This window comes from Grammomys surdaster, unplaced genomic scaffold (genome assembly GCF_004785775.1).
Source record: "Grammomys surdaster isolate TR1022 unplaced genomic scaffold, NIH_TR_1.0 332532, whole genome shotgun sequence".
NCBI lineage: Eukaryota > Metazoa > Chordata > Mammalia > Rodentia > Muridae > Grammomys > Grammomys surdaster.
The window spans coordinates 9,800-30,857 of record NW_021627759.1 but is presented as its reverse complement, the minus strand read 5'-3'; the positions used below and the strand labels follow the sequence as shown (position 1 = coordinate 30,857).

At 42.1% G+C, this 21,058-nt stretch overlaps 1 protein-coding gene across 1 annotated transcript; it reads left to right on the top strand.

Moving 5' to 3' along the window:
* Positions 1–291: 291 nt before the first annotated feature.
* On the top strand, positions 292–15,729 carry LOC114616565 (calcipressin-2-like; the record flags this gene model as incomplete). The annotated part of the gene is made up of 4 exons (XM_028762009.1): positions 292–370; positions 3,107–3,198; positions 12,793–12,966; positions 15,558–15,729. Coding segments are annotated over exons 1-4 (517 nt in total), but the record flags the coding sequence as incomplete, so codon positions are not given.
* Between the last annotated feature and the right edge of the window lie 5,329 nt (positions 15,730–21,058).

Below are 21,058 nucleotides of genomic sequence, written 5' to 3'. Positions count from 1 at the left end.
CACCCCAGTGACACTTTCTTTAACAAGGCCACACCTACTCTAACAAGGCCACACCTACTCTAACAAGGCCACACCTACTCTAACAAGGCCACACCTACTCTAACAAGGCCACACCTCCTAATCCTTCTCAAATAGCACTGCACCTTGATGACTGAGCATTAAAATATATCAGCCTATGGGCCATTCTTATTCAAACCACCACAATTTGATTTGTCACTAATGAAGTCTGTCTGAAATGGTAGGAACAGAATGAAAAGGCCATCTGCAGTATTAAATATAGGATAAGGAATCATGACCCAATCAGACATCCTTGTTACTCTAGATGAGGGGGTCAGCAAAAACCAGACAGGTCAGCTGAGGAGATGGCCCGGTAGGTAGGAGTGCTTGATATTCAAGTATGAGGACCCAAGTTGGATTCCTCAGCATTTGTGAAAGAAAACTGTGTGGTCATGTGTGGGCCTGGAACTCCAGCTCTGGAGTCACTGAGTAGAGACAGGAGGTACGCTGGGGTTTGAGGGTTGCCAAGATAGCTCCAGTTTCAGAGAGAATTCTGTCTCAAAGGAATAAAGTGAAGAGTAACAGATCAAGATATCCAACATCCTTCTCTGGCTTCTTCAAGTGCATGTAGGTGCATGTGCACACACAGACACGTGCATGCCGGTGCGTGCGCGCACACACACACACATACACACCTGTGCATGTGCTCTCTCTCTTTATCTCTCTCAAGAAGAACCATATAGGTATATATTTCAGATTTAGTGAGCCACATGTCTTCACTCTGTGCTGTTCTTCAGAGTCGCAATATATAACAAATGAAAGTGAATGTGGTCCAATCAAACTTTATTGGCATAAACAGGCAGAAAATTAGAATTGACTGTGGTTTGCTAACCTTCTTCTCAGGAGACAGAAATAGAGTAAAAACACATCTCTACATACCCTGTGCTCATGTTTCTGAAATCCAGAGGATGGGGATATTTGTGATCCCCCAAAGACAAAAATCAGATGGCAGTTGTGGTTTTATGGTTCATGGAAGAGGGCATGGTTTAAGACATTTGGCTAGAAAATGACAGGTTCAGACAGGGAAGTGGGGATCATTGTCACTGTAGTTACCTTACCTTATACATACAAGATCCTGGGTGCCATCTTCAGGACACAGAACAAAACCATAGAGTCATATTCTGCATATTTGCATGTTTTCAAACTTGCATACATACATCCTGAAATAACAGCGGGTTATTTTTAAATTACTGTTGCTTTATGTGTATGGTGTGTATAGCAGTATGCAACCACAGTGCGCATGGAGATCAGAGGGAAACTCTGAGTTCTTTCCTTCGACTTTTATTTGGGTTCTGGGGTTTGAACTTAGGTTCTCATGCTTGTTGGACAAGAGCTTCATTCACCCACTAAGAGGCTAGAGAGACACGTGGTACAGCAGGCCTATAAGTGAACCAAGAGGGTGATGGGGCAGAACCTCAAGAGGATGTCTGATAGAATAACTCAAGTAAGTTGGAACCTGGAGGGAGAAGATTGTAGTGTTAATGAGACAAAAGGTTGACATCTTCAACAGGGATAGAAAGGACTTGAGATATTCTACGAATGAGACAGATGTGATTGTTTAGTGAGACAATTGGCAAGGCATACCCACATGAGTGCAGGAAATGGTGCTTTCTGAAGTAGAAAATCCAAATTCATATGGGTGAGGATATTTAACAGGAAGACAGGACTGCTGGCCTAGCATTTCTATAGCCCTGAGCACTGGGAACCAAAACTTAGGCCCTCTGCAAGAAGGCATGCTGTTGACCACTGAGTCACCTCCCAGCTACAAGGGCCTTGATTTTAAACATTGCTATGATAGCTTTAGGGTTCTCCTGTGTATGCATCAAGTCCCACCCAAGGTCTAGTTCATTTTCACCCTTGACCATGTGACTGCTCTGATCCAGGCTTTATAATGATCAATTTTCATTTTGTTTGGTATATGTCATAGCAGAGAGGCTCAAGGGCTGCTAAAAGAGCGACACCATTGATAGGAATCTCTGGAACAAGCAAAGCTGGGCAAGATTTGGACACCTGGTGTTCATTTTCATTTCATAGAGGGAGAGGGCTGTATTGTTCTTAGGAACATACAGCCTGCCCTCAGAAGTACCACCCCAAAGGGACATGAAACAGGAAGGAGTTGCCCTAGGCTTACCCAAATACATGTTGGTACAGTGCTCATTAGCTCTGACAAGATCTAATGCCATTGAAATGTATTGGACATTGGATCTTCTAACACAGCTCCCCACCTATCCGATAGGCTACCCATTGACGGTGGAAAAGGAATCTGTTGATTAAAACAGTAAAATGCAGACACTGGTTGCAAGAATGAAACCATCAACTGGAGTCATAGTAACCACTAACTCCAGATGTATTTGTTAGTCCCAAGTTGAAGAGCACCGGTACCCAAGGATAGCTGTCATAACTACCAACAGCACAGTTCTAAATGAACTCATTCAGCATGTGAGCTAACCCTCACGTCTCAAATGATCCTGTTCAGGATGTTTTAACCTTTGACTTAAGGAATACCGATTATTTGTGGATCTGTTGAAATGAGAGTTGTGCAATAATTTGTACATGCGAGGGCCTGGAACCTGAAATGATGCTCATTCAACAGTGTTTGAGGCTATAGAAAAGATGCAGGTACTGGTGCTGCTGGCGCTGCTGGTCCTAGTGCTGTCGGTAATGGTGATAGTGCTACTGGTGTTGCTGGGGCTGGCTCTGCTGGAGTGATGATGATGATGATGATGACGACAGTGATGGTAGTGGCCTCTTGTCCACATGATGGACTATAAGGACATAAAACTCTTTTTAATTCAAACAGTGATTTCCTTAAAACTATTTGGTGCAGTATGTGTAGATGCGTGTGTGTGTGTGTGTGTGTGTGTGTGTGTGTGTGTGTGTATGTGTGTGTACATGACCCATTTTGTTTTTCAAACAGGGTCTTTCACTGGGACCTCAGGCTCATCAGTTAGGGTAGACTAGCTGGCCAACAAGCCCCAAAGATCCTCTTGCCTTTGCCTCCCCAGCCCTGGGATTACAAGTATCACAACAACTGGCATTCTTTATGCAGGTTCTAAGGATTGTGCTTTCAACACAAGCACTGAGCCCTCTCCCGGACCCAGTGTGAAGCTGATGAACAGTGCTCATCCTCAGGGAGGGCTGGTAGGTGTTAGCAGTTCCTCCTGTTTCTGAAAAGTGAAAAAAGTCAAAGCCTTTGTGTGTACTTGGGAAGTGCCCAACAGAGGCTAAGCAACCAGATGCTGGTAATTGAAAATATGACCAACATCCTTTTCCTTAGCCTACCAGGGATTTCAGCCACTGTCTTAGTTAGGGTTACTGTTGTTGTAATGAAATACCATGACCAAAAAGCAAGTTGAGGAAGAAAAGGTTTATTTGACTTATACTTCCATATTGCTTTTCATCATTGAAGGAAGTCAGAGCACGAACCTGGAGGCAGAAGCTGATACAGAGCCCATGGACAGGTGCTGCTAACTATCTACATGCTCTACATGGCTTGCTCAGTCTTTCCTATAGAATTCAGGACCACTAGCCTGGGAATAGTACCACCCACAATGGACTGGCCCCTCCCCCATTATCACTAATTGAGAAATTGCCTTATACCTGGATCTCATGGAGACATTTCTCAACTGAGGCTCCTTCCTCTCTGGTAACTCTAGCCTGTATCAAGGTGACACAGCTCAGCCACCATTAAAACATAGCCCATAAGCAACCTTTGGTATATACTAAGATTAGCAGAGGAGTCTTGCACATCTGAATGGGTTCCTTCTGTAGACAGGACCACCAGGTCTCTCCAGTGAGCTGAAGGACATAGTTCAGGGATCCCTGGCTAAGATTAGTCAGCTGGAGACCAGAGAGCCACTGAGCCAAGACACTTCTGAGGTAACAGATAATGAATAGTAACTCCCACCCCAGTTTCAGTGTCCTGGTTTGAACAAAGCATTATATAATAATTTTAATTACAGTGGTCACTAACTATGAGTTACTGGTTTCTCCAGATTCCGTTCCTTACTCCACATGGATTTATGCCCCACAAAGAGAACTAATTCTCCATATAATTCTTAGTAAAAATCATCTTACTTGGCTGGCAAGGGTCTGAGCCCTAAATCAAATACATGAAAGAAACATGGAACACATATGTGCACCACATGCATATTGGTGAAGAAATACAACTTCATCACCCTAATACCGTGTTTAGTTGCTTCTGGTATGAACTGCCCATGTAAAATTCACACTTACATCATTTATATATCTATGTGATATTTTTGGTCATTTAATGATGTTTATAACCCTTAGATGCTACTGGCGAGACGGAGTGTAAGCTAGTTCAACTGCTATGAAAATCAGTATGGAAGTTCTCCAGAAACTGAAATTAGATCTGCAATGGGAGTCAGCTATCTCACACCTGAAGGGCAACACTTCAACTCTCTTCCCTTTAATAGACAAAGCTCCTTTCTGATTTCCTGCCATTTCTCCTAAGACTACATGAGAGTCCCTTTCAAGAGACATGACTCAGGACAAAAGCCATGCCCATCCTTTTGGATGAGCTGTAAGCAAAAAGATGACAGCTGCATTAGACCCTGTTTCTCTCTGCCATTGATGGGCTAGCCTGGGAACTCAATCCAGAAGGCTGGGAGCTGGATTCTCTTTGATGAATTTACAGTCTGTAGCTAAGGCTGGCCCCCTTAGAGAAAGTATTCATTCTACTCCTACCGCCTTTCTTTTTCTCTCCATTTCTTTAACTGTCTCAGGAGTTCACTGTAAGAAGAAATGAGCATATATGGAAGGGGGAACCATACTCAAGACTGAGCTATGTATATTTGCTGGCCTATGAATTCCCAATTAGAAATGTAGTCACTGTAGACAGTGGTGCTCCAAAGTTATGCTCACTGTTAGCTGTGACCATAGTTGGTTTTGTCAGTCTGGTTCAGCCTTAGGTGGTGTTGACTCTCATGTTTCAGTTTGGAAAGGCTTTTGTTTAGGTACCTTGTATCCTGGGGGTCCGGGCGGGGGATTGAGGCAATCGTTTTTTATTTTGAATATCAAGAAAGTTGAACCTGAGTAATTTGCATGTGGTTTTAGCATTCAAGCCCTCCCTGTTTTATGTCATCTGATCAGGAGGAACAATCATGGAATCTGAGTAAGGTAGAAGAGGAGAAAAGGGAGGAGGAGTAGGGCAGCTAGAGAACCTCAAGAAGCAGGAAAACTGCACTGTTAGATTTAACAATTGCATCATGAAAGCTGCAGGAGCCTGCCTCTTTAAGGAACACTGAGGCCACCTCAATTTCATGGCCAGAAATAAGTAAGAAGATTCGACACTGCATTTGCAACCTCGCTTTGATCCTATGCCAAGTGGGAAAATGATCGGATTAGACTTCAAATTGCCCATCTTCAAAGGATGTGAGGGGGAACTTATTTAGAATCTAGCCTTTTAATTTAACATAACACTTCCTAAACATGTGCTCATCAATTATTGAAAGACCAATAGAAAGCAGGCCTTATTTACCTCCACCTTGAGAATCTGGAACACCATCTATATTAAATTCCATTTCTTCTGCTTTTTTTTAAGTAAGTGTGTGTGTGTGTGTGTGTGTGTGTGTGTGTGTGTGTGTGTACGTGTGCCTGTAGAGGCCAGAAGGGGGTGTCAGATCTCCTAGAGAGTTACAGTTGATTGTGGGTAGCCCATTGTAGGTGCTGGGAACCCATGCACAAGTCCTCTGCAGGAGCAACAAGCTCCTCTAACCATTGAGCCATCTTTCCAGTCCCCATCTTTCCCTGCCTTCTAAGTTCATCACCATGTAGCGTTCCTAGGAGATGTATTTCCCAAGATGAGCCTGCAAGCTGGAAAGCTTCAGCAGGCCCTTGACCTGCAGCTTTTGAAAGCAAACACAGTCTATTCCCAGAAACTTCTTACTATGAAAATAAATATAAGACTCATGCAGGCGCCATTTTTAGAAAGACGATCAAGTTAATATGAGTATATAGGTCTTTGATCATGTTGTCCTCCTGCATAGTGTCACAATCTCATTTGCATACATCAAATTAAACACATATTCTATATCCCATCTACTCTCTGCACTCTTTCTTAACACTGCCCCCCACAGACACACATCCATAATGACAGAGTCACCTGACAAGTGATGTTGAGTTTTTGACAGGCTCTAAGGAAGAGAAATTAAACCTGGACAGAGGAATGCGATGTGATTAAGGATGCGTTGGATTCAATCACGCCTTCCCCAAAGCATCTTTAGATGGAAGATCCTAATACATTTGGCTAGTGCATGTAGAGGATCTGACTTAATTCATCAATAGAACAAATACTCCAAAAGGTAGCACATGGGTCAAAAGGCTATTCTTCCGACATGAAGACAGAAGGACATGGCAACCCTTCTGTTGGTTAGGTAACATCTGGACCAGAGATGAGACAATGCATACATCAGTAATAAGAGGGTCTAGACAAAGAGATCATGATGGGTTAAAACCAGACATAAGAACCACCACATGCAGATTATGTATCTCCTTCCCAACAGTCTTGACAGCAAGGCCCCCTGAGAGGCCTGTCAAAGCCAGAATCACTCTAATGATGGGATTTGCCAGTGACAGTTCATGATAGCCACGAAAAGGTAATAAATGCTTTCCTTCTTTGACAGTTTTAGGTTTTCTCTGACAGATGAAAGTCTTGTGATTTTTGTGATGCCCACTTTTTTTTATTAAAGTAATTTAAGCCTACAGGGATACTAAGTGTTAGACACTGGAAACTATGTAAGGAATATAGTGTGGTTTCACAGAAGATAAAAGCTCCACTGAACTTCCCGAATAGTCATCTCATAAGTACAGCACTGGCTCTTTAGGGTGATGAAGAAAATCACATTCTTCATTTTTGTCTTGGGAACTCTGGGCTTCTTGACATGTCACTGGCTGTATGTATGCAGTGTAACTAGCTTGAGTTTGCTAGCTACCTAGCAGTACAGTTATCTGGCTTGCAGTGGCTTCCTATGCTTAGACAAAAACCTAAACTCAAGCGGTGACAACTCCAACTCTAAAATGTTTTTAAGGAGTTAGAGAGAGAACCATCAGAAGTTAGGTTTGGTCCACTGTCTGACTGTGTATTAAAGCCTGTATAACTATTTGAGATTTCAATAGTGTTTTCTAAAATCCTCTCAGATTCTGTGGCACTCACCAGGCAGAATGTCTTGAGCACTTCCTCAGTTTTATTGAGAGCATAAAGGGAAAGGTTGTTGATTTAGGAATTAGTATTTGCTGATGTTTTAATCAGAAACACACCATCCACCATTCTGTTGCATTAACAAGAATGTTTCTCATTCCTCATAAAAGGCTGCTCATTCATCATCTCTTTATGAGGATGGTGGACAGATCCAATGTCCTAGTCTTAAGATCAGAGCCATCTTTGTCTTGTAGACTCCATGAACTGTAGAATGAGTGAGCGTTTCTTTGCCCAGTGTGTGTTCACAAAGATGGCAGGCGTTATGTTGGCCCAGCTGTGACAGGTGTCATGACTATAAGACATTGTTCAGCTCACTGAACATATCCACTAGACTCTAATCATTCTTCTCCCCTTATCTCCCCCTTTTCTTACTCAACGTCTATCTTGACTTGTGTTACACTATCATGTGTTTATAGGTATGCTTGAAGACCTTTTAAATACGAGGCACAAACTGGATAAATACTGATTGCAGATATGAAGTAAGAAACTTAAATCAGACTTGCTGCCTGTCAAAGTTTGGAGGGGAGGGGCCATAAAGCCCCACCCATAACTGAGGAGCTATTGACAATTAATGGCTGATGAGAAAAGGAAAGTCAGCTCTTTTCAGGGATTCATTCCCTGAGAGGCTACCCACACTCTAGTAGATGGCCCCAAACCCGTGGACCTACAGGAAGCTCTAAGTACACTCAGTAAGTTCTTTGTTAAAATGGGCACATCTGGGGCTAGAGAGATGGCTCAGTGCTTTAGAGCACTGGCTGCTCTTGATAAGGAACCAAGTTTAGTTCCTAGCACCCACCTGGTGCCTCACTACCACTTATAACTCCAATTTTGGGGTTCTGACCCTCTATTCTGGCCTCTGAAGACACAAGGCACATACATCATGCATCATGTTCATGGATATAAATGCTCATAAACATATACTACAAATAAGTCTTTTAAAATGGGCACATGAAGTTGGGAGGGACAAATAGGGATGGATTCGGGATGAATTGGAGGGAAGGGAACTGGAAGTGAATTGGATCAAAATATTACAGATGTATAAAATTCTTAGACTATAAAAAATTTAGAAAATGACAGCTTGCATCCAGACCCATCAAGTGATAAGCTAAGTCCCCAGGCTGCACTAACAAAAGCCGAATCTATCAAAAAGTAGACAACTTAACACCCTACATTCTCCAAGTAATGGAGGGCATGTGATAAATAAGCAGAAGAGGGGACCAATTGGTGGACAGGAAGACACTGTCAAGAAAGAAGGAGAGGGCTGACCAAAGCACTGTGGGAAGGATGAAAAATACCTCAGTATAATGGATGGATATGAATACTGCAGTACCATTCATTATATTGCATGTTAACTTACAAAAAGAGGAAGCCTCCTGGGGCTGGAGACACGGGTCAGAGCTTGTACAGCTCTCACAGAGGACTCCAGTTTGGTTCCTACTGCCCATTTCCGGTAGTTCACCAGTTGTAACACCAGCTCCAAGTGATGCAATGCCCTCTTCTGGCACCTACCCACCCCCACCTCTACTTCCCACACATTTTTTTAAAAAATAGCTGTTATGTGTGTTGCCAATGATAAACCACAAGCTTTCAAGCCCAAATTCATGTTGGAAAAATTGTATCCATCAGATTTTTTGGTAATCCATATTGGTTGTCATTTTAAAATCGCATAATTACACTCATCATTTTGTAAGGCCATATGACTTAGGGAAGTTATTTTACATGACAGTAAATACTATTATAAAATCATTCAGGGGTTAAAAATAAACTCCGATGAAAGTACAAAATTAGATCCATGAGCCTTGACATAGTTAAGTGTTGTTTGGTTGTGGCTTCAGAGCCTGAGCTGCAACCACCTTCAGAGGCAACTCTTTGTCAAGCACTGTAGTATCGAGGAAGAACAGCCACATTCCTGAGAGGCTATTCATACAATGTACACTTTCCCCACTGCATATTTCTATACTGTTGAGTCACAGAATCCTAGTGCACTGGAGCCAGACAGAAAATTAAAAGTGAGATGATTTGCAAACCTGGAAAGCAATGACCATCTTCTGACCATACCTTGTCATTTTTCAGAAAACAGAAATCTCTCATAATAAGGTTATGATATACAAAAGGCCTACTGTTGTTGCTTTGAAATTCAGTTGTAAGTAAATATTTTCCAACTTCTATTTTATGTCTGGTACGATCAATGTTAAGAGAGAAAATCCAACACTATAAAAGCTCATTATTTTGGTTCTTGAGCAATTTCTGAGAGTTCAGTGTGCTAAGACCAAATATTAGAGACAGCCGTGATGGAACAGCATAGAGGATACAGGGAGATCTCACAGCCAAATCTGAGGAATTCCACAGAAGAAAACTGTTGGCTAGAGAACACACATTTAACTGTGTGCTTGGCTGGCACTGGGCATCACCAAAGTAATAGATTTGCTGCGATGGAAGTGGAAGACCCCTGTGGCTGGTCTTTCTATGTCGTTGTTTTGTCTCTGGGTACATTGATGGGCTCGGTGTGTTGTGTCTTCCTCTAGCCAAATTGTCTTGTATCCCATTTATTGCCTCAAAATATGAATATTTATAATGTCACTAACGGAAACCTCGTCATTCTTGGCTAGATCTCATTCACTCACCCTCAATGCAAGCTCCTGAAAACATATAGAGGGCCTTCCAAGCACACAGCAGATGTTTATAATGATCAACACCCTCGGTATAAAGCCTTATATGGTCCCATGAAAACCATTGGCTGATGTGGGTGGGATGCTATGGGTGGGGCTTCACGGCCCCTCCCCTCCAGACTTTGACAGGCAGCAAGCCTTATTTAAGTTTCTTATTACTTTGTATCTGCCCTCAGCCCCTGAGCACTGAGCTGGATCTCCATGTACAAGTATCAGGAACTCCTTCTGTGGCCCCATTCTCTAGGCTGTGTCCAGTACTGTGTAAGAGTAAACACTAGCCCAAGAGCAATGGAGAATCAAGGATGCATTTGCTTCTCTTTGCTTGGGAGAGTGGATGTGTGTGACTAGCTTCGTGGTACCCGATTTGACCTTCCCCATAATGATGAACCGTAACTTGGAGTTATATTCTAAATAAACCATTTCTTTCTTATTTCCCTTGACTTTTTGTCAAGGATATTTTTGTTACACCAACAGACATGATATAGGCACTAATGTTAGAAGCTGAGACCAGACAACCATGGTGCGAAAGTGTCTATTGCAGATCAGTAGACAACTAGTACTGTTGGTTGGCCAAGGCCTTTCAACATGGGGAACACACATAGGGCCATTGCTAAAGCCCTTGGCCCAGCTCCTTTGACTGTTTTCCTCTAACATGAGCACTTAAGGTTGGTAGCTCAAAATGATAAGCATCATATTAAAAAAATAATAGTAATATGTAAAAAAATGGATATCCATTGAGGGACAAAGCCCCCCCTCCACTAGTCAGTTGCTTTTTCTTAGACCTTGGTGAGGAGATGGAGAGGTAGAACCTCTCAACTGAAATAAGTGAGCCAGAGAGAGGACTCAAAAATTTGGTCCTAAAACACATGTTAAATGAAAAATGAGTTCTGAACATCCTACCCCCTTCTCATTCCTGAGGATTTTCATAACTAATCAAACCACTGGCTACATTTTGGCAAGAATATTCCTACTGTGCAAAGAGAAAGGGTACTAATTATCAGAACTCCTATCTGGAAAAGCATAGGACTGGGAGAAAGAATTCCTTAAGGAACACCTTGGAGTGGTATCTAGAGGCCCAGGCTTTGGGGCTGGCTTATCCCGAGACTTGAGAGATGATGGGGAAAACTCATTTTTCTGCCTATGGCAAAGAAAGATGCTTGGTTTGCTACTGTCAGGAAAAGAGAAAAGAACAAAGACAGAAAAGAGGGTGAACGAATCTATCCAGTGTCTATAAGCATAAGGAAGCAAAACAAGCCCCAAGCTTTGAATTGACATTCTGTGTTGTTGGGATGGAATGACATATTGACATACAAGAGAAAGAGTGGACAGACATGGGAGTTAAGCATGGAAAGAGGTATGGTGGGTTCAGCTTGGGGTGTTCTAGATTTGGAAGGACCACAGGTACGTACAAAAATGGCAAGGACAAAGTCTTCTGGATGCCGGAGAGACAGGAAGCTCTTCCCTGACATCAGGGGTCTGTTCTAAAAGACTGCAGGACTCATGAGTTCCAAACCCCACATCATCCTTTTTTCTGTGGTCACAGCATTAGCCCCAGGCTCATTTTATAGCTATCCTTCATTTACTTACACTAACAACACTTCTTCCCATTAGTCTAGTAGTCTGATTCTTCACACAGTTCAAAAGCATCTCTGAAGCCAGGGCCCTGGGGACATTGACTGGTCTTAACTTGCTGAATGAGCCAGGAATATTAATTTGTAAAATGATGTGAGCAAGGAGGGAAAGGTTAAATTCACCATCCACTAGGCCAACTGGAGGTTAAAATTCTATGAACCTGAGGCTAGAGAAATGGCTCAATAAGTAAGGTTATCAGTTACAAGCAGGGACAATGGTAGCATGCAGCTGTAACACCAGCACTGGGGATGGGGCAGGGACAAGAGGATTCTGGAGTTCATTGCCCAGCCAGTCTAGCTGAAATGATGGCTTCCAGTTCATTGGGAGACTGTACCTCAAAAACCAAGGTGGAAACAGATTGAGAACGACACTGGGCATCAACTGTTGGCCTCTACCTGTGCACAACACATGGGAATACTTACTCCACACAGTAAAACTCTGTGAATCTTGTCGAATCCATTGTTCACACATTTTAACAAAATACAAGCTGACTGTTGGAATTTAAAAATCAGCATTTTTTTTAAAATTGTAGAAATTATTTTCTTAAGACACATTTTACCCTTAAAATGTACAGTGCTTAATATACACTTTTTTTCTACTTGTAAGTTCTTTTTTAAGGCTAAGAAGAACTCTATTGATAGGGTTAATTATATAACACACACATGTTTAGTTCTCTGAATTTCCTTTTTCTTCCTTTTGGACCCCTCTGGGTGTTCTCTTGTTTGCTTCTGTGTGGGACTCCCACGTTAAATTTTTAGACAACTACATGTCAGAGCAAAATAACCCCCATCGGTTGTAGCCTTAAAAAACCTAAGAAGAGACCATCCCTTGTGCTGAGTGAACATGTAATAGGTGTTTGCCAGTAGAATTAAGATTGTGTATTTAATTAAACATTTTCAATCATTGTTTTGTATCACAGAGTCTTGGCTATGCTGCAGGGAGGGAAAAAAAGCAAAATATTAGTGGTTTGATGCAATAAATGTTGGTTGGTTGGTTGGTTTATTTATTTTTTTAATGTCAAAACAAAGTTGGCTATAGGTCATATGAAGAATACTCCTTCTCTTCCTCATGGCTACCTAGGCTAAGAAAGCTTATGTTTCTGGTCACTGTGCCTTCTGTTTTAACTTTCTGTTTCCAACAACCTACCAGGGTTACCTGCTTTTGTCACATGACACCCATGACCAAAGGGATTTCTTTCTCTGTTTTTATCAGGAAAAATTCGAGGGACTGTTCCGGACCTATGATGAGTGTGTGACGTTCCAGCTGTTTAAGAGTTTCCGACGGGTTCGAATAAATTTCAGCCACCCCAAATCTGCAGCCCGTGCCCGGATAGAGCTTCATGAGACCCAGTTCAGAGGGAAGAAGCTAAAACTCTACTTTGCACAGGTAATTCTTCACCCTGCTGTTTTGGCCCAACAGTTTAGAAGGCGTTTTGCCTTTGTAGAAGAACCAGGTTCAATTTCCAGCACCCACATGGCCTCCTGTGACCCTTTAGGGTGCCAGACGAACACATGATGCATATACATAAGTGTGGGCATGCACGTACATTTAAATTTAGAAGTATAAAAAGTCATTGTTAATTGAAAAGTAAATAAAAGGTACATACCCACAGAGAGGTTTGTTGTTACAGTTAGTTCACTAAGAAATTAATTTAATGGTTGTCTAGGACCTGCCCAAGATAAGCCAGTCAACATTCTAGCATGGAGAGAAAAGGGGTACCATGAGTCCTCCCCCATCCAAATGAGGGGTTTTTGACAGTTGATGGATGCTAGGGGAGAGAAGATGTTTCCTTGATGGTGTGGTCTCTGGTAGGTTGAGTATGTTCCAGGATATGGTCCCACATCCATGCTTATATGGTTAACACAAATTAGACTCACTGGATATGAAAGCATAAAGAACATGAAGAGGGGAAAAGAATGGAAGCAAATCTGATCAAAATACATTTGTATGTGTATGAAATCCTCTGAGTTTATGTTTTAAAACAAGGAGAAAAAGAGACACAGATAGTGAGGCCCAGATTGAGCAGTATCTGTTCTGTGTCTTAGGACAGAGGCTTTTAAGAGCTCTCAAGCTAAGCTCTAACTAGGACAAGTCACAGAACCTCACTGGGACTCAGAGTCCTCATCTATAAGATGGCAATGATGACATTATCAGCCCGTATAGCTGCTTTGATGATGGCATGAAAAACTGTGTGCAGCAGTGTCTAGATTTTGGTAACAGGACAATAACTTCCAGCTAGGAACTACAATAGAACTGAGCTCACCACAGCTGACCCCTAACCTTCCTGACAGGGTTATGATTAACGTTTAAATGATAAGATTAATGGTATGCTAAACACATTGATGACAAAGAGTTACAAATCCATGAAAATTAATTGTATGTTTTGCAAAACCAAATGCTCACTAACAGGGATGGGTAGTTCTTAGGGATGTTCATGAAGCCCACTGCACTAGTTGTCAATAGCCATTCTCCATCAAGGCCTTTCCATCACTAGGCAACAGTCACTTCTCAAGTATGGCTTCAGCTGCAGACTCCTGCTAAAATCCTATATCTCTTACGAATTCACGTAGCTAGGACAATCTTAGATCATCATTTGTTAAAACCTGCATCAGGACAAGTTGTGATGGCAAATGCCTGTAACCCCAGCACTCGAGAGCCTAAGGCAGGTAAGCTTGGAATCAAGGCCAGCCTGAGCCACACAGTAAACCTTGTTCCAAAAGACGTGAGTGTGTGTGTGTGTGTGTGTTCACAATATATATATATATATATATATATATATATATATATATAATATATATTACATATGCAGATAGATGATAGATACTTAGGTTTATAGATACATAATACATATATACATATATACATGATAGGCACATACATAGATACATAGCTATATAGATACATGATAGATAGATACATGAGATAGATGATAGATAGATAGATATCCAGATAGATAGATAGATAGATAGATAGGATTCCATTAAAAGATAACATGGAGTTATCATGTGACTCAGAAATACTCTTCTAGGTACTAAAATAGGGAACTCAAACAAAGATTTAGGTGGGAATATACCTAACAGCACTGCTCACAATAGGCCAACAGTAAGAACTGCCTAGAGTTCTTCAACAGATAAAGGGATAAAGAGACTAATAATAAAAAATAAAGGGATAAAGAGAATAATAATACTCCTTTGTATGCCCACACAAAGAAATATTATTCAGCTGTAAAAAAAAGAAATATTGATAATATATCACCGAATAATGCACCTTTAAAATGAGATGGGAAGCTAGATACAAAAGCTCGCCCATTCCATGGCTTCATTCTCATAAAAGAGTTAGGTAAGTTTAGAGAAGTGGACACAGCTTGACAACCGTCAGAGGGTAGTAGGAAACTACATTGGTAGTCATCATTTAAGGGGTGCATAGTTCTCCTTAGAGCAATGGAAGTTGTTCTCTCCCTCCCTAATACTGCAACCCTTCAATACAACGCCTCATGATGTGGTGACCCCCCAGTCACAAAATCATTTTTGTTGCTATTTCATAACTGTAATTTTGCTACTATTACATATTATAATGCAAATATGTGTGTTTTCTGATGTTCTTAGGCAGCGCTCTGGCTTGCTCGCTATCTAGTCTAACCTCATTGGTGTGATCGAGGTTAAAAAAAACCCAAAAAACAAAAACAAGGGCACTGGTACCTAAGGAAGGACATCAGAAGTTATCCACTAGCTTCTACATGTACAAACTCACAAGTGCACCCAACATAGTGCAGGGCTCAGCAACATGTTTTAGAAGCTCTCTAGGTGATGCTGCCACTCATTAAAAGCTAGAAGCTGTTCCTTTAAGGATTAAGTCAAACTATAAGTTCCGTATACCACGTACTGTAAGGGATGATTGCCACTGCAGTCTGGCCCTCAGTGAAGCCCTGCTCAGCTGCTAGTGTAGACAGTCACATGTCTCATTATCTTGTTTGAAAGGTCCAGACCCCAGAGACAGATGGAGACAAACTGCATTTGGCACCCCCACAGCCTGCCAAACAGTTCCTCATCTCACCCCCTTCATCTCCTCCTGTTGGCTGGAAGCCTATCAGCGATGCCACACCAGTCCTCAACTATGACCTCCTTTATGCCGTGGCCAAACTAGGACCAGGTAAGTGCTTGCCCCTTCTTAAAACTAACCATTTGTCAGCAACCGAGAACTGCCAAGTAAAATGAACAAGCTCGAATGCATAGGTTTCCTGTCACACCTGCATTTCAATGGAGTCCTTGCTCCCTGTGGACGACGGGAGGCAGGGATGATGGATGAGGATGCTGTACCCAGCTCTGCACCTTCTGCAAAGCAACACAGGAGCCTCTGCTAAGAAGATTCTGATTCTGGGCTACATTGCAGGACTTAAATTCAGAAACAGCTACCTAGTGTTGGGATTTCCCTGTATATCCTGAGATATGCAGAGGAAGATTCTCTCTCATCTGGCAAGAGGCTACCTTGCCATCTTGACAGTTTTATTGCTGCCACAGATATGAGTGTGCATCCTGGAATCCTCTAATATGTGACATCCTTCTTACAAAAATGAAGACTTCCAAGCCCTGCAAGAAGTCAATGAAAGTGTGTGTGTGTGACTGTACGTATGTATGTGCTTACGTGTATACATATATATCTATGTATGCAGTCATGTTGTTCCAGTGTTGATATGCTGTAGCTTAATTGTTCATTCTAGTTACAGGCATTTACTGCCATACTTTTCTGCTCTTCTGTGGAGGATGTTTGGATTCTTTCCAAAATTTTGTATTATAATCAAAGCATGAGCATTCTTGTTGGGATCTCTATATGTACTTCTCTAGTGTTATTACGGATTTCATACCCAACAGTGATACCATCTCTGATTTCAGTTGACGAAGCTCCTTTGTACTTCAAATTACTTTTCCTTGTCTTCTACAGAAAGAGGAAATGAATAGAATGGAAGGGACAAAAATCAGCACTGTAGAAAGGAGGGATGAACAGCGGCCCCTAAGTCAGTTCTTTGTGCTAGTGGCTCTTCTAGAGCAACACAGGACTTTAAGAAAACAATCCCAATAGCCTGAATCCACCCTAAGAGAGGTAAAGTTTAGAAATCTCCACTGATTCTAACCTACAGGTGAGTTTAAGAGCTGCTGGTACTCTAGATGCTAAATTCTAAGAATAATGAACTTTTAGTACAGTCTTCCCAGTATATATTACACAGCCAGGGAAGTGTTTGATTCAGTCACCCATCCTAGAAACCTGATTCTCATATGCACCATACGTTGTCAACCATGGGAATTAGAGTGAGCAATGGTCCTGGTTTGCCAACGAAGGAAAGATTCCTGGGATGCAGGACTTCTGTGTCAAAACCAGAAAATTCCCAAGGAGAAGTAGTCACCCTCCCGTGTTCAGTAAAGATGGAGTCTGATTTGATTAATTATCATTCTCTCTGAGGGAATAGCTGTCTGTTCAATATGGAGCCAGCCCCAGAAGAAAGTTTCTTCTGGTAGACCCACAAGCCACTTGGTTTCTGGGGCCTTAGAAATGACCATGGTTTCGCCTTCAGAGAGCCACGGTGGGAAGCAGTTGGTGTGCAGGATAGGCTGGTGAGGGAGGTGATGGCATTTATGAGTGCCTGGTTCACTTTCTGGAGTCCCAAATCTACAGTCTCCATTCAAGGAGGGCCATGACTCTGGAGGGCAGTAGCATGGTGACATGTACAAAGACACATTTTCTTAAATCGAGCCTTACAAGACCATTACCCGTCACAGAGACAAGAAGTCTCTAAAGCCAAGAGGACCCTGCTGGCTGCCAGCTTGACTCGGCTATGAACAGGTAGATAGTTGTTCTGGATATCAGCACATAGAATTTCCTTTAGAATTATCAAGACCTTGGCAGACTGAGTTACATTTTACAGGAGTGGAGATTGGGGTGCCAGGGTGAGAACATCAATTACTAAGAACACTGCCAGGTAATTACAAAGCTTTGCTAATCATCCTTCACTGTAAGTGTGTGTGTGTGTGTGTGCATGTGTTTATGTGTGCACATGTGTACATGTGCTCACATGTCCATATATGTATATCTGAATATAGGCTAGAGGTCAAATTCTCATACCATTCTTCAGGCATCATCTACTTTGTTTGTTTGTTAGGACAGGATCTTACATGGCCTGGAACTCGATAAGTAACTAAGCTGACTGACCAGAGATTTTTGGGAACACAGCTAGCTGTCTCTCCCTCCTCAGCACTGGGTGTATAAGTGTGTACCATTATGCCTACATGGGCTGTGGACAGTAGGTGCTAATATTTACACAGCAAGCCCTTCGTCACCTGGGAGCCATATTCTAGCCTGGTCTTTGCTCTTTACCAAAGTGGCTCCTTGGTATACAATGTGCTGGGATCGCAGCTCAGCTGACCTGTGCTCTGCCTACTGAGAGCTAGTAAACCAGTAAAATCTAGTCCTTTTGTTGTTTTTTTTGATCAAGGATATAAACTTTCATTTGGAGTCAGTGTCAATAGAGAGTAGACCAGAGAGGAGCTGGGGGCTAGCCTCAGCCTTCCTCAGTCACTATCAGGGATGGGCCTGACCTAAATGATAGAAGGAAGGGGTACATAGGACAGATTAGGCCCTAGCAGAAATAGTGTAGAGCCTGTCACAAAGGAGGCAGAGAGGAAATGACCTCAGACAGTCAGAGAAGGAGGGTGGCTCCTGGGAATGTTGAGCACAGGTGATTGACAGTATTCAAATGCAGGCTAACCTATGGCCTTCAGCTCCTTACCTCACATAAATGTACCTTGTACCATTTTGTGAGTGCCCTAGAGCTATTGTCATCTGCATGATAGACTAGGGGACTGAGCTAATGGTAAGACAGATGGATTTTCTCAGGGTAATGCCCCTGGATAGTTGTCTCTTCTGATTCCAGGCAGGGAATGAAGCTCCACCCCTTGGCCAGATGGTTTTCTGTTCTGGAGTATTGCCAACTTTTAGGCCTGTTCTGCTCGGACACAGGGTAACTTCTGCTCTAACCCTGAGTTGATGGTGATCTTGAACAGCACACCAGTCTTTCAGAAAGCCTGACCCAGTGTGTGGGGTGCACAAAGATGGACCAGTTCACTGCCACATGCAATAGCAAACACCAAGGTCACCAACATCTAGGGTTTCCTCTTTTGCAAGAACAACTAGGTCTGTGTCTTTGGAACATCTGCAACCTGGATGGATTTTGGGTTTTGTTGTTGTTATTTTGACACGCTTATCTGCATTCCTTATCCACAGTTTGACGCTGTTTCTCTTTGCTTCCATATCTCATGTGGATAAAGAACTTGTCTCCAGTAGTGGGGCTGAAAACATCACAGAGGTCATATAACAAACAGCATCATCACTTTTCTGGTGCTTAAAGAGACTTAATGATTCTTAATGATTTATTAAAAGAGAGAGGTGTGTTTGGGCTAGTAGTTCTGAAGGCTAGGAAGCCCAGGAACATAATGCGAGCAGCTGCTCATTCATATGTCATCCAGAGGACATGAGGCAGCCGGGGGTGGAAGAATACATCTCTATTACTAGAGTTTGGAAGGCAGAAGCAGGTGGATCTCTGTGAGTTTGAGACAGCCTAGTCTAATAGCAAGTTCTTGGCCTGTATTCCTTCAGATAGATAGATAGATAGATAGATAGATAGATAGATAGATAGATGATAGATAGATAGATAGTAGATAGATGATAGATAGATAGATAGATAGATGATAGATAGATAGATAGATAGATAGATAGATAGATAGATAGATAGATAGATAGATACATATCCCATCTTTAAAACAAAGACTCCACAGAGGATATGGGTTTGGAACATGCTCTACAACAACCCACTCTTGTGGTAACTAAGCTTCATGAATATGAGACTGACATTAATCCATTCATTGGCACTCAGCCATCATGACCCAAATGCATCCCCACGCTGCTACAGTTAGGAAGTGGGGCTCTAATATATGAGCTTATGGTGGACCGCCAAGCTACAGAAGAGGCTATTTCAGGCACAACTCTACACACTGAATTACCCCAGCACACTACCACAGAAAATTTATCTTTGTCTTCCATGTGGCACTTTACAAAAATACTCCCTTCTCCTGTAGACATTTTTCTGTTGTTCAGCTTTGGCCCTTCCCTGCTTTTCAAAAGGAATGTGTATGCTTTATCCATGTTAGCATTCTCCATTCCTGCTAGCACCTGGCACATAGTAGATGGTCAATAAATATTGGATGGCTAAATACCTAAATAAATGGATGTCTCAGATGTTAGCCTCCTTACAGATGGTATCTTCAGCAGCAAATTGTTGCTTTCTGTGGGTTTAGCCAGACTGAGTCAGACAGCAGTTAATTAATGTTAGCAATAACAAAAGGACTTCCAGAATTGCCATTAAAAATGATTTTATAATGTTCATTTCTTTAATCCTTTGGTAGAACCATTTCAGTGACAAAGTATAACTCATTCTGTGTTAAAGGGTAGTTACCTGAATTCTGGTTTTTAAAAACAAAATATTTCTATAAATTATTTGAGAATTTCATACAAAGTATTTTGATCATATTTACCCCCTGCATTCCTCTCCCATAACCCTTTTCAGATCTACTCACTACCTCCCCAACCTATTTCCAACTTTGTGTCCTTTTTTAAAAAAAATTACCCTCAGAGTTCAATTTTGTGCTATTTTTACTCTCATGGGTATGAGTCTATCCTCTGCAGTAGAGTCAAGCTACCAGGGCCCATGCCTTTAAAGAAGATAGATCCGCCCTTTCCCAGAAGCCACCCAGTGTTCACGCCTGCCTATTGGGGTTGGATGTTCATGCTCCCCTTCCCTCTGGATACCAGAAGAGTGTCTGCCTTGATCTTTGAAGGTCTGGTTCAGGCAGCTACAGCTCCTGTGAGTTCATGAGGACAGAGGTCATAGAGCATGCCCAGAAGACACTGCTCCCCCACCCCCCACCTCCAGCTCTTACAGTCTTTCTATCCCTTTTTTCCCAGGGATACCCAATCTTGGAAAAGGTGATATGAATAGATGTCCCTTGTGGCTAAACACTCCACAGGCATTTATTCTCTAGACTTTGATCAGTTGTGGGTTTCTTTTTTTCTTTTTCTTTCTTTTCTTTTTTTCTTTTCTTTTTCTTTTTGTTTTGTTTTTTCAAAACAGGATTTCTCTGTATAGCCCGGGCTGTCCTGGAACTCACTCTGTAGACCAGGCCGGCCTTGAACTCAGAAATCTGCCTGCCTCTGCCTCCCAAGTGCTGGGATTAAAGGCATGTGCTACCACCACCCGGCTCAGTTGTGGGTTTCTGAATTAACCAACATCAATTGCATATACCCCAGGCCTTTTTTTTTTCAGAGGTAGGGGCTACATCCCTGCTTTACTAAAATGACTATTTGGGGCCTGGAGCACAGAATTTGCTCCCTTCTGCTCTGTTCATGGGGTGTTTACAGTCTCTAAGAAATGGGG